This window comes from Salvelinus fontinalis, chromosome 42, assembly GCF_029448725.1.
Source record: "Salvelinus fontinalis isolate EN_2023a chromosome 42, ASM2944872v1, whole genome shotgun sequence".
Taxonomy (NCBI): Eukaryota; Metazoa; Chordata; class Actinopteri; order Salmoniformes; family Salmonidae; genus Salvelinus; species Salvelinus fontinalis.
The window spans coordinates 638,246-652,557 of record NC_074706.1 but is presented as its reverse complement, the minus strand read 5'-3'; the positions used below and the strand labels follow the sequence as shown (position 1 = coordinate 652,557).

At 44.0% G+C, this 14,312-nt stretch overlaps 1 protein-coding gene across 2 annotated transcripts in view; it reads right to left on the bottom strand.

Moving 5' to 3' along the window:
- The window catches only part of LOC129841116 (von Willebrand factor A domain-containing protein 7-like), a 34,099-nt gene extending 19,878 nt beyond the window's left edge, over positions 1–14,221 (bottom strand). For both annotated transcript variants that reach the window (XR_008757278.1, XM_055909224.1), the window contains exons 1-4: positions 14,130–14,221; positions 10,291–10,480; positions 9,838–9,974; positions 7,201–7,345 (exon numbers count right to left, since the gene is read on the bottom strand). Coding sequence is in view for 1 of the 2 variants with exons in the window: in XM_055909224.1 (XP_055765199.1) it covers positions 7,201–7,345; positions 9,838–9,974; positions 10,291–10,476 (468 nt within the window). In the remaining variant the exon portion in view is untranslated. The remainder of the gene's footprint in view (positions 1–7,200; positions 7,346–9,837; positions 9,975–10,290; positions 10,481–14,129) is intronic.
- Positions 14,222–14,312: the final 91 nt, after the last annotated feature.

The following is a 14,312-nucleotide window of genomic DNA, read 5'->3' as shown; positions in this document are numbered from 1 at the left end:
TCAATCACACTTCTGTGAAATCAAACTGTCCAATTAGGAAGCAACACTGATTGACAATAAATTTCACATGCTGTTGTGCAAATGGAATAGACAAAAGGTGGAAATTATAGGCAATTAGCAAGACACCCCCCAAAACAGGAGTGATTCTGCAGGTGGTGACCACAGACCACTTCTCAGTTCCTATGCTTCCTGGCTGATGTTTTGGTCACTTTTGAATGCTGGCGGTGCTCTCAATCTAGTGGTAGCATGAGACGGAGTCTACAACCCACACAAGTGGCTCAGGTAGTGCAGTTCATCCAGGATGGCACATCAATGCGAACTGTGGCAAAAAGGTTTGCTGTGTCTGTCAGCGTAGTGTCCAGAGCATGCAGGCGCTACCAGGAGACAGGCCAGTACATCAGGAGACGTGGAGGAGGCCGTAGGAGGGCAACAACCCAGCAGCAGGACCGCTACCTCCGCCTTTGTGCAAGGAGGTGCACTGCCAGCGCCCTGCAAAATGACCTCCAGCAGGCCACAAATGTGCATGTGTCTGCTCAAACAGTCAGAAACAGACTCCATGAGGGTGGTATGAGGGCCTGACGTCCACAGTTGGGGGTTGTGCTTACAGCCCAACACCGTGCAGGACGTTTGGCATTTGCCAGAGAACACCAAGATTGGCAAATTCGCCACTGGCGCCCTGTGCTCTTCACAGATGAAAGCAGGTTCACACTGAGCACATGTGACAGACGTGACAGAGTCTGGAGACGCCGTGGAGAACGTTCTGCTGCCTGCAACATCCTCCAGCATGACCGGTTTGGCGATGGGTCAGTCATGGTGTAGGGTGGCATTTCTTTGTGGGGCCGCACAGCCCTCCATGTGCTCGCCAGAGGTCGCCTGACTGCCATCAGGTACCGAGATGAGATCCTCAGACCCCTTGTGAGACCATATGCTGACACATGCACATTTGTGGCCTGCTGGAGGTCATTTTGCAGGGCTCTGGCAGTGCACCTCCTTGCACTAAGGCGGAGGTACCGGTCCTGCTGCTGGGTTGTTGCCCTCCTACGGCCTCCTCCACGTCTCCTGATGTACTGGCCTGTTTCCTGGTAGGGCCTCCATGCTCTGGACACTACGCTGACAGACACAGCAAACCTTTTTGCCACAGTTTTGCATTGATGTGCCATCCTGGATGAACTGCACTACCTGAGCCACTTGTGTGGGTTGTAGACTCCGTCTCATGCTACCACTAGAGTGAGAGCACCGCCAGCATTCAAAAGTGACCAAAACATCGGCCAGGAAGCATAGGAACTGAGAAGTGGTCTGTGGTCACCACCTGCAGAATCACTCCTGTTTTGGGGGGTGTCTTGCTAATTGCCTATAATTTCCACCTTTTGTCTATTCCATTTGCAGAACAGCATGTGAAATGTATTGTCAATCAGTGTTGCTTCCTAAGTGGACAGTTTGATTTCACAGAAGTGTGATTGACTTGGAGTTACATTGTGTTGTTTAAGTGTTCCCTTTATGTTTTTGAGCAGTGTATGTTTTCTTTCTCCCTCCCCCTTCTCCCTCTATCCTTTTATTCCTTACCTTTTTTATTAATTTACATTTTATTTAACCTTTATTTTATCAGGGAGTCATACTGAGACCAATGTCACTTTTACAGATCAGCCCTAAATGACAGAAATGACAGAAACTCCACATCAAAAACAGGGGCACAACTTTTACTGGAGATGGGGGGACATGTCCCCCCCACATTCTGAAATTATATTTTGTCCAGTTTTATCACTGGAATGTGATACAAAAACGTGACAAAGGTGTACTTTAGGACCATGCGGACACCGCCGAGCGGTCAGTAGGTTATTTGGAGTGTTTGTCCGACAACAAAATGTAAATAAAATAATAATATGATGTCCCCCCCACTTTCTAAAACCACTTTCTATATGCTGCCCTAAATCAAAAACATGGTCATAAAAAAACACATTCATCAGTAATAAGGTGCTCAATCAGCTTTCTGAATTGACCTAGAGGCACCAAAACATCACATTTATGAACATTTAGAGAAAAACGAAAGGCTGATTAACCTAACTCAGTAGAGACCAAAGGAATTCCCAGAGTATGCCATCCCTGAGACTGGGTGTGGTAACTTGTATGTCTAAAGTTTAGTAATAATGTTTATAAATGAGAACATAGCAATGTATCAACCTCTGTGACATCAAAGAGGTCAAACCAACTTTCTGGTACAGAATGCTGTAATGAATAGTAAAATTGTCGCCTGTAATAAAGCGCAGTGATAAACTGCATCTAATGGCTTTAATGAAGTGGCAGCTACATTTATATAGATGATGTCGCAATAGTCTAGGACCGATAGGAACATCAGTTGAATAATCTGCTTTTGCACAGCTCGCGAGACATAAACATTTTTTTCAATCCAATTGGTAGTTTCTAGTCCCATCGCTGCAAATCCTTTACGGACTCGGGAGAGGCAAAGATCGAGAGCCATGTGTCCCCCGAAACACGACCCAGCCAAGCCGCACAGCTTCTTGACACAATGCCCGCTTAACCCGGAAGCCGGCCGCACCAATGTGTTGGAGGAAACACCGTACACCGTGAACGCACCCGGCCCGCCGCAGGAGTCGCTGGAGCACGATGGGACAAGGAAATCTCAGCCTACCAAACCCTCTCCTAACCCGGACAACGCTGGGCCAATTGTGCTCCGCCTCATGGGTCTCCCAGTCACAGCCAGCTGTGACACAGCCTGGGATTGAACTTGGGTCTGTATTGATCCTCAAGCACTGTGATGCAGTGCCTTAGAATGCTGCGCCATTCGGGAGGCCGACGTAAATTCATTTTAACAAACAATTGGTCCCTCAAAAAATGTGTCCCACCGTTGAATTTCAAAATCCCGATGTGGCCTTCAAGCCAAAAAGTTTGCCCACCCCTGTACTAGAGTCTATTGACGGACCGTTGCATTGATCTAAGTAACATAATAACAAATCCCCATCAAAATCTGTCAGTTTAAGGTAGATATATCTGTTTTTTTGCATTGGCTGCCTCTCAAACCACTGCATCCGCCTGTCTGTGGTCAAAGGTGGTCGTGCTACAGCGATGTTTGTCAGACCAAGAGACATCCCGAAAATCATTCTTCTCAGGAAAATGTCTGTAGCGTCCGAACGGTTTGGCTTACTGACTACAATAACCACTCTATGAAAAGATGAGACTCTCACGAACATAATGGCGTTCAAACAAATGTGTCCCCACGTGTCACGGGACTCGTTACCGGTTAAAATAAATAATGTCAGTATGGAGGTAGTTTTGTGCCTACCCCAAAAAAAGGGGTTTAATATGCATAAAAAAAACATATTTCCTGAACTTTCTTATATCTTCTAGATAGACACTTCAATCGACCCCTACGGGACCCCTTTCCTAATATCCAAGAAACCTGAGCAGGCATACATTAAGTTCAATACGTCAAGTGGTTTTGAAAGCAGTTCCGTGCAGCCTGTTCACGGCCAGTTGAGGAAAGCGTCTGAATGAGCAGTGACTGATCAAAAGGATCAAAAGCCTTTGACAGGTGGATGACAGAGAGCAGCACAGTGTTGCCTTTCATCCATACAGTTAACCACATCATTTAGAACCATGGATGCAGCAGAGATAGCGCTACAACCTGCTCTAAAACCTGACCGATGTACATTTCAAAGATAAGAAAGATCTTAGCTTGAGAATGAATCAAGGATTGTAATATTTCTAGCTAGGCAAGAACGTTTAGGCGATTCATTATTTAGGTCACAAGGGTCATGACTTTTGTGAAAGGGGAGCACATGGGCCACCTTCCAAACCTTGGGGGATAGTATCATATATCATCTTTAACCTTTATTTAACCAGGCAAGTCAGTTAAGAACAAAGTCTTACTTAGAATGACAGCCTAACCCGGCCAAACCCGGACGACGCTGCGCCAATTGTGAGCCGCCCTATGGGACTACCAATCATGGCCGGATTGTGATACAACCTGGAATCAAACCAGGGTCTGTAGTGACACCTGTAGCACTGAGATGCAGTGCCTTAGATCGCTGCGCCACTCGGGAGTCTATCAGTTGAAAATATGGGTTAATGATTCAACAATCAGGGAGGCAGAGAGCTGCAGCAAACATGGATCATATCAGCCCCAGCGGATTATTTTACATGAATCTTAAGCAGGGCATCTAGCACATCACAGTGAACTGTTGCAATGACAACAAAAGATTCTCTAGAAGTTGAATCTGGAAGAGGGAAAAGCAGTCGATTGATTGACCAGTGTAAATTAAACCACAGTTTCTCTCAAAATAAAAAGCCTGCCAAGATAAAATGATGATAAAAAAGCTCCACGTGTCCCAGTGCTCTCCGCTATGACGCCAGAGTCAGACAGAACTTGCTTAGGCAGGAAAGAAGAGGAATTTGTACGCTTCAGTACATTTACTGTTTTCCCCCCAAAAATGTACGATCACCAGCAGAGTCAGAGATAGAGCTGAAAAAGCTTTCTGAACTTAGATAGTACGTCTGTTTCTCAGTCGTCTGAAAGATTGCCAGACAACTACACAGTCACTTTTCCTTGCTTTGGCCCAGGCCTGATTTCTCATCTGAATGAGCTCAGATAGCTCAGAAGAAAACCAAGGGTTAGATTTATCTTTGACTCTGAATTATCTGAAAGGGGACCAGAGTGGCTGCAGGGGACCGGAGTGGCTGCCAATGCTCCATTCTGGATGTGCACAGGAGGCCTGGGTGTGGCTCCTGTTGCAGGGTTGGAGCTGCCATGGGGGGCAGGAATGATACATGGTGTGGACTGCATCATGTGGTGCACTACCCTCAACAGTGTTTTACCAGACCCTAGGGTAGTTGTCGGTGCTGTGTAGAGCTGGGCTGAGTTGAGGTGGGCCTGGTCTGATAGAGCTTTGCTGTGATGGGCCGGGTCTGGCTGACCTTGTCAGAGGCAGGCCTGGTCTGGTCGCATGGGAGGGAGGTTGTAGGGGGATTTGAAGAGGGTACTGGAGAGGGGCCTCTTTGACTGTGTGCTGCTTGGCCAAAGCTCATTGTATCTGCATGCAGTTCCTTAGGGAAAAGTGGTGGAGGGTGGTGGTGGGGGGGGGGGGGGCAGTGTTGCTGGCTGTTCTCCAGTCTCTGTGAGGCGCCATCAGATGCAGGTCTAAAGAAGTGTCTGATTTATCTCAGGGAGTTGGTAGCTGGTCTGCAGCTCCTGATCTTATCTCACTTGATTCTTGCAAGTGTTGGACTTCCCCCTCTTTTCTTTCCATCCTCCTCTCTCTCTCTCTCTCTCTCTCTCTCTCTCTCTCTCTCTCTCTCTCTCTCTCTCTCTCTCTCTCTCTCTCTCTCTCTCTCTCTCTCTCCCTTTCCCTCTCTCTCTCCCGCTCCCTCTCTCATCTTACCTGTAGTCATGGCTTTACATCAGGGGTGTCAAAGTCAATCAGGAAACGGGCCGTATTGAAAAAACAAAAGGAATTTGCGAGCCAGACATACACAGCTTATTTTTTGTTTTTACCAAAAAAGTAAAAACCTGACTAGAACTGCTACCCAAACTGGCCATTGTTTTATTCTGAAAAATATGACACTTTATAATGTCCACTTACATAATAATGTGCCTTTGAGCAATGCTCTTAATCCAAATTCCTCCTGTAGGTCACTCTGGATAAGAGTGTCTGCTAAAGGGCGTAAATCTTAACGTTTATCCTGGACACTGAAATTACGAACATGAACATATATTACATTTGGTATGGTTACATAAGACATAAGTTTACTTAAGGCAACGATGAACAGAGAGTGGTTGGCCGGGCATATAACGCAAACATTTAGCCAAAAGGTTAAACTTTTGCATTTTTGCTAATTAGCAACTTTTGAACTACTTACTACTTTGTTGCTACTTTGCAACTACTTAGCATGTTAGCTAACCCAATAACCCTGACCTTAACCCTTTAGCTAACCCTTCCCTTATCCCTGACCCATACCTTAACCCTTTGACGAACCTCCTAACCTTAACCCTAACCATAACCCTAACCCCTAACCCTAACCTCTAGCGTAGCTAACATTAGCCCACTAGCTAACGTTAGCAATAACAAATTGAAATTCGTGAATTGTAATTTGTAACACATCATACCAAATGGATGAAGGACATCACAAATTCACAAATTCATAAATACCATATGAAACATAATATATTATGCTAAAAGGGGTGTATACAATGTAACCTGCAGATAAACATTTCATAAGAATGACACTTTTATGGCATTTTTATGGTATAGTTTTCTCTTTATTCAACCCGCCTGCCCCCCACCCGCCCTTCATTCACAGAATATTTCATAACCCTTAACACCCCACCTCCCCCTCTCTCTCCTCTTCCCCAGTGTCTCTCTAGCTACCTGTACTGTGTACAGTCCTCTACCCAGTGTCTCTCTAGCTACCTGTAGTGTGTACAGTCCTCTCCCCAGTGTCTCTCTAGCTACCTGTACTGTGTACAGTCCTCTACCCAGTGTCTCTCTAGCTACCTGTAGTGTGTACAGTCCTCTCCCCAGTGTCTCTCTAGCTACCTGTACTGTGTACAGTACTCTCCCCAGTGTCTCTCTAGCTACCTGTACTGTGTACAGTCCTCTCCCCTGTGTCTCTCTAGCTACCTGTACTGTGTACAGTACTCTCCCCAGTGTCTCTCTAGCTACCTGTAGTGTGTACAGTCCTCTCCTCAGTGTCTCTCTAGCTACCTGTACTGTGTACAGTCCTCTACCCAGTGTCTCTCTAGCTACCTGTAGTGTGTACAGTCCTCTCCCCAGTGTCTCTCTAGCTACCTGTACTGTGTACAGTACTCTCCCCAGTGTCTCTCTAGCTACCTGTACTGTGTACAGTCCTCTCCCCTGTGTCTCTCTAGCTACCTGTACTGTGTACAGTACTCTCCCCAGTGTCTCTCTAGCTACCTGTAGTGTGTACAGTCCTCTCCTCAGTGTCTCTCTAGCTACCTGTACTGTGTACAGTCCTCTACCCAGTGTCTCTCTAGCTACCTGTAGTGTGTACAGTCCTCTCCCCAGTGTCTCTCTAGCTACCTGTAGTGTGTACAGTCCTCTCCCCAGTGTCTCTCTAGCTACCTGTACTGTGTACAGTCCTCTCCCCTGTGTCTCTCTAGCTACCTGAAATGTTTGCATATCCCCTCTTTCACCCCCCCCCCCCTCCTCCCCCTCTCTCTCCTCTTACCTGTAGTGTGTGTAGTACTCTCCCCAGTGTTTCTCTGGCAGCCAGGAAGTTCTCCTTTTGTACGTTGGCCTTGATGCTGGCCACCCCATCAGTGATAAGGCGCCGGCCCAGAGCAAACGCCTCAGAGTTGAAGTGATGGGCTGGGCTGTTAGAATAAATATTATGATCAATTGGTTTTATATAGAAAACGACTGAAGGAGTGATATACCAAATGTTCACTTGGGCTGGCACAATAATGACATTTGATTAAATGTTTATATAGTTGAAATATTAGATACGCTAGAAGAAGGGTATAGGAGAGATGCACATCCTAAATGTTTACAATAATGAGCTTAGGAATACTAGTTAAAACTAGTTAAATTAAGATTTTAAAAAACGTAAAAAGAAACGTCAATTTTTCAGGACCCTGTCTTTCAAAGATAATTCGTAAAAATCCAAATAACTTCACAGATCTTCATTGTAAAGGGTTTATACACTGTTCCCATGCTTGTTCAATGAACCATAAACAATGACTGAACATGCACCTGTGGAACGGTCGTTAAGACACTAACAGTTTACAGACGGTAGGCAATTAAGGTCACAGTTATGAGTTTATGCTGCTTTTCCTTTGCTACTTCCAAGCATTTTACATAATAAGGGAACCTCATCCTCTATCAATGGAGCACCAACCTGTTGACATAATAAGGGAACCTCATCCTCTATCAATGGAGCACCAACCTGTTGACATAATAAGGGGACCTCATCCTCTATCAATGGAGCACCAACCTGTTGACATAATAAGGGAACCTCATCCTCTATCAATGGAGCACCAACCTTGTGACATAATAAGGGGACCTCATCCTCTATCAATGGAGCACCAACCTGTTGACATAATAAGGGAACCTCATCCTCTATCAATGGAGCACCAACCTGTTGACATAATAAGGGAACCTCATCCTCTATCAATGGAGCACCAACCTTGTGACATAATAAGGGGACCTCATCCTCTATCAATGGAGCACCAACCTGTTGACATAATAAGGGAACCTCATCCTCTATCAATGGAGCACCAACCTGTTGACATAATAAGGGAACCTCATCCTCTATCAATGGAGCACCAACCTGTTGACATAATAAGGGAACCTCATCCTCTATCAATGGAGCACCAACCTGTTGACATAATAAGGGGACCTCATCCTCTATCAATGGAGCACCAACCTGTTGACATAATAAGGGAACCTCATCCTCTATCAATGGAGCACCAACCTGTTGACATAATAAGGGAACCTCATCCTCTATCAATGGAGCACCAACCTGTTGACATAATAAGGGAACCTCATCCTCTATCAATGGAGCACCAACCTGTTGACATTATAAGGGAACCTCATCCTCTATCAATGGAGCACCAACCTGTTGACATAATAAGGGAACCTCATCCTCTATCAATGGAGCACCAACCTGTTGACATAATAAGGGAACCTCATCCTCTATCAATGAAGCACCAACCTGTTGACATTATAAGGGAACCTCATCCTCTATCAATGGAGCACCAACCTGTTGACATAATAAGGGAACCTCATCCTCTATCAATGGAGCACCAACCTGTTGACATAATAAGGGAACCTCATCCTCTATCAATGTAGCACCAACCTGTTGACATAATAAGGGAACCTCATCCTCTATCAATGGAGCACCAACCTGTTGACATAATAACTGAACCTCATCCTCTATCAATGGGGCACCAACCTGTTGACATAATAAGGGAACCTCATCCTCTATCAATGGAGCACCAACCTGTTGACATAATAAGGGAACCTTATCCTCTATCAATGGAGCACCAACCTGTTGACATAATAAGGGGACCTCATCCTCTATCAATGGAGCACCAACCTGTTGACATAATAAGGGAACCTCATCCTCTATCAATGGAGCACCAACCTGTTGACATAATAAGGGAACCTCATCCTCTATCAATGGAGCACCAACCTGTTGACATAATAAGGAAACCTCATCCTCTATCAATGTAGCACCAACCTGTTGACATTATAAGGGAACCTCATCCTCTATCAATGGAGCACCAACCTGTTGACATAATAAGGGAACCTCATCCTCTATCAATGGAGCACCAACCTGTTGACATAATAAGGGAACCTCATCCTCTATCAATGGAGCACCAACCTGTTGACATAATAAGTGAACCTCATCCTCTATCAATGGAGCACCAACCTGTTGACATAATAAGGGAACCTCATCCTCTATCAATGGAGCACCAACCTGTTGACATAATAAGGGAACCTCATCCTCTATCAATGTAGCACCAACCTGTTGACATTATAAGGGAACCTCATCCTCTATCAATGGAGCACCAACCTGTTGACATAATAAGGGAACCTCATCCTCTATCAATGGAGCACCAACCTGTTGACATAATAAGGGAACCTCATCCTCTATCAATGGAGCACCAACCTGTTGACATAATAAGGGGACCTCATCCTCTATCAATGGAGCACCAACCTGTTGACATAATAAGGGAACCTCATCCTCTATCAATGGAGCACCAACCTGTTGACATAATAAGTGAACCTCATCCTCTATCAATGGGGCACCAACCTGTTGACATTATAAGGAAACCTCATCCTCTATCAATGGGGCACCAACCTGTTGACAAAGTCTCTGTCCACCTGTCCGTTCTGTATGTAGATCTCGTTCAGGGCAGATTTGAACTTAGCTGCTGACACTTCACCTGTTGCTTTGGGTCCCAGGCAGGCCTGGACCAGCTCCTCTGCAGAATTGCCCTACATCGAAAGGTCAGAGGTCAAAGAGTAGAGGTTAGAAATCAGCCAATCAGAATTGAGGGAAAGGTAGATAAAGACAATCACTTTTAGATAAAAGAAATTCTTAACACTCATTCTGAAACACAACTCTTCTCTCTCTCTCTCTCTCTCTCTCTCTCTCTCTCTCTCTCTCTCTCTCTCTCTCTCTCTCTCTCTCTCTCTCTCTCTCTCTCTCTCTCTCTCTCTCTCTCTCTCTCTCTCTCTCTCTCTCTCTCTCACACACACACACACACGCACACTCACACGCACACGCACACGCACGCGCACACACACTTACCGTGGGGGTGAAGTCTCGTCGCTCTGACTCTGCGATGGCTCGGCACACGTCCGTGACCTTCTGTAGCACGGCTTTTTCTGTGATGCTGACGTGGGTGGAGGCTCCGTCCCCAATGGGAGAAAACGCCCAGGCTCCTCCTGATAGGACCAGGGCCAAGAAGGACATGCCTAGCACTGGTGACATCATCAGTCTGTGGGAGTGGGTGGTGGGTGGGGGGCGTGAGTGAGAGTGAGAGAGAAAGAGACAGAGAAAAAGAGAGAAAGTGAGACTGCCATCATCATCATCATCATCATCATCATCATCATCATCATCATCATCATCATCACAAAGTGGGATTTCATTATCAACAACTGTAAGGAAATCCCTGACCCAGCCCCTGTTGTTAAATCTCTTGGCCACATCCCAACATGCCCTATAATAAAGTTAGTAGACAGAAGCATCTTCACGAAACATGATTAAAATATAACAAGACATTGGCATACCTAATTAGAGACCGTTTTTTAGCCCCTGTCCTGGCACATAATACATTCCCTGTTACCACACTTCAATCAGTGTAGATGAAGGGGAGGAGACAGGTTAAAGAAGCCTTGAGACAATTAAGACATGGATTGTGTATGTGTGCCATTCAGAGGGTGAATGGGCAAGACAAAAAAAGTGCCTTTGAACAGGGTATGGTAGTAGATGCCAGGTGCGCCATCTTGTTTCAAGAACTGCAACGCTGCTGGATTTTTCACGCTCAACAGTTTCCGGTGTGTATCAAGAATGGTCCAACACCCAAAGGACATACCTTGACTTCTTAAGGCTGCTCTGAGGTCATCTCAGTATTAGTGTTCCTAATGTTTGGTTTTCTCTGTGAATATCCTTTAGCTGAATAGCTATTTATTGAACACCTTTAGTTCCTCAAGGACTTGAACCTGATCGAACATCTCTGGAGAGACCTGAAAACTGCTGTGCAGCGACGCTCCCCATCCAACCTGACAGAGCTTGAGAGGATCTGCAGAGAAGAATGGGAGAAACTCCCCAAATACAGGTTTGCCCAGCTTGTAGTGTCATACCCAGGAAGACTCGAGGCTGGAATCGCTGCCAAAGGTGCTTAAACAAAGTACTGAGTAAAGTGTCTGAATACTTATGTAAATGTAATACTTAAGTTTTTGATTTTTAATAAAAACAGTTTTTGCTTTGCCATTATGGGATATTGTGTATGGATTGATTGGGGGGGGGGGGGGGACTATTTAATTCATTTTAGAATAAGGCTGTAACGTAACATAATGTGGAAAAAGTCAAGAGGACTGAATACTTTTCGAATGCACCGTATGTATATATATATAGATACAGTACCAGTCAAAAGTTTGGAAACAGCTACTCATTTATTATTTATTATTTATTTTTACTGTTTTCTACATTGTAGAATAATGGTGAAGACATCAAAACTATGAAATAACACATATGGAATCATTTATTAACCAAAAAAGTGTTGAACAAATCATTTAATTTGTGAGATTCTTCAAAGTAACCACCCTTTGCCTTGATGACAGCTCTGCACACTGTTACTCAACTGTAAATCCATAGCAAGGTACATTTATGGGTTTAGTTTCACAGGAGGTCTGATGAGATTACTATTGATTTTAGAGAAACGTGATTACATTGATTATGAAGGGTATTTTTTGTTGTTGTCACGATGGTGACCAAACTAACTCTGGATGGTAACATCATTCTTCAACCAGGAAGTGGAGACCGATGACTAGGGATTGGATGGTTCCAACTTTATGGTGTAATATGGTTTCCTTTACTTCACAAGGCAGACGGTGACAGTATCAGAGGGTTCTGCCGCCTGAGTGAGGTGTATCTGTTATGTTGTCATGGTAACATAGTAGGACTCAAAGGGGATTTTATAAGGGATGGTGTTGGACAGGTCCCAGGGTCAGATGTTACAGGGTCAGGGATAGCAGTTGATAACTGATAACAGTATATTCAGTTGATATAGTGAAGCTACTGATAACCACCACTAGATGGAGGCAGAGGACATTTTTCAATTCAGTTGATACAGTGAAGCTACTGATAACCACCACTAGATGGAGCCAGAGAGGACATTTTTCCATTAGTTTCAGTGAAGCTACTGATAACCACCACTAGATGGAGTCAGAGAGGAATTTTTTCCATTCTTTTCAGTGAAGCTACTGATACCAAATCAAATCAAATTTTATTTGTCACATACACAGCAGATGTTAATGCGAGTGTAGCGAAATGCTTGTGCTTCTAGTTCCGACAATGCAGTAATAACCAACAAGTAATCTAACCTAACAATTCCACAACTACTACCTTATACACACAAGTGTAAAGGGATAAAGAATATGTACATAAAGATATATGAATGAGTGATGGTACAGAACGGCAGAGGCAAGATGCAGTAGATGGTATACAGTACAGTATATACATATGAGATGAGTAATGTAGGGTATGTAAACATAAAGTGGCATAGTTTAAAGTGGCTAGTGATACATGTATTACATAAAGATGGCAAGATGCAGTAGATGATATAGAGTACAGTATATACATATACATATGAGATGAGTAATGTAGGGTATGTAAACATTATATTAAGTGGCATTGTTTAAAGTGGCTAGTGGTACATTTTTACATAATTTCCATCAATTCCCATTATTAAAGTGGCTGGAGTTGAGTCAGTATGTTGGCAGCGGCCGCTAAATGTTAGTGGTGGCTGTTTAACAGTCTGATGGCCTTGAGATAGAAGCTGTTTTTCAGTCTCTCAGTCCCTGCTTTGATGCACCTGTACTGACCTCGCCTTCTGGATGATAGCGGGGTGAACAGGCAGTGGCTTACATAAAAAAACAAAATACTGCATATTGGTCGGCGCCGGAAGTAAATACCCACTACTAGATGGAGTCAGAGAGGACCTTTTTCTACTGTTGATAGAGTGAAGCTGCTGATAACCACCACTAGATGGAGTCAGAGAGGACATTTATCTGTATCATTATAATGGGCGTGGTGGTGCATGTTTTTGGTTGTTTTTGGGGGGGAATTTTCTGCTTCTTTCTAAACGACACTTATATAAATAATATGTTTAATTCATAACACATCCTTTTAATTTTAAACTCTTAAACTGTTGATGAACGTATTTCTTCCTGTGTATTGATTTTCAAATCTCCTGACCCTCATATTATCTGGTCTTGCATCAAATATACATTTGTTCTGCTTATTTTCCTTATTTTCCATGCCTAGTACAACAACAGTGTGTGTACACATTACTGTTCCCATAATGTAAAGATGAGAACATTGAAAAGGGGACAACATTTATGTTTAAAGCTAAATTCTGCGATTGGTACATCATCATGAGAATTACTTTAAATACGTTTTTTTTTGTTTTTACAATGGCAGACTGCCCCTTTAATCTCATGAAACTGTCCCAGTATTTTGTTTCTGTACTGTAATGTGTCCTATAGCAACAGGACTCAAGCCATATGACTGCAGTGCACTTTGGCATTCATATACAACATTGATTTTGACATTTGCAAAAACGCATGACGAGCATCAGATTTAGATGCACTGTTTGTAAAGTGGCTGTTCCACTGGATGTCATAAGGTGAATGCACCAATTTGTAAGTCGCTCTGGATAAGAGCGTCTGCTAAATGACTTAAATGTAAAATGTAAATCATCTAACACAATTAAAATGAAATTATTCACACGGTCCTTATTTCTCCCTTTAAAAGACACGTGAAACCTGAAAACCCTCCTTCACACATGTACACATTACACACCATCTGTCAGAATTAAAACATGTTCATTTTCCATCTTAAAATGCACAAACATTCCTCCTTACCTTGTTTTTCACGCTTTTACTTCCTCTAAACCCCTTCAATCTCTACCCATCCCCACACACACAGACCACTCCCTCTCTTTTACACATACCACAGCCCCTCTTTCACACACACACCCACCCCTCACCCCTTTTTCACACACCCACCCCCTCATTCTCTCATTGGTCTCTCTCCCTCCTTTCCTC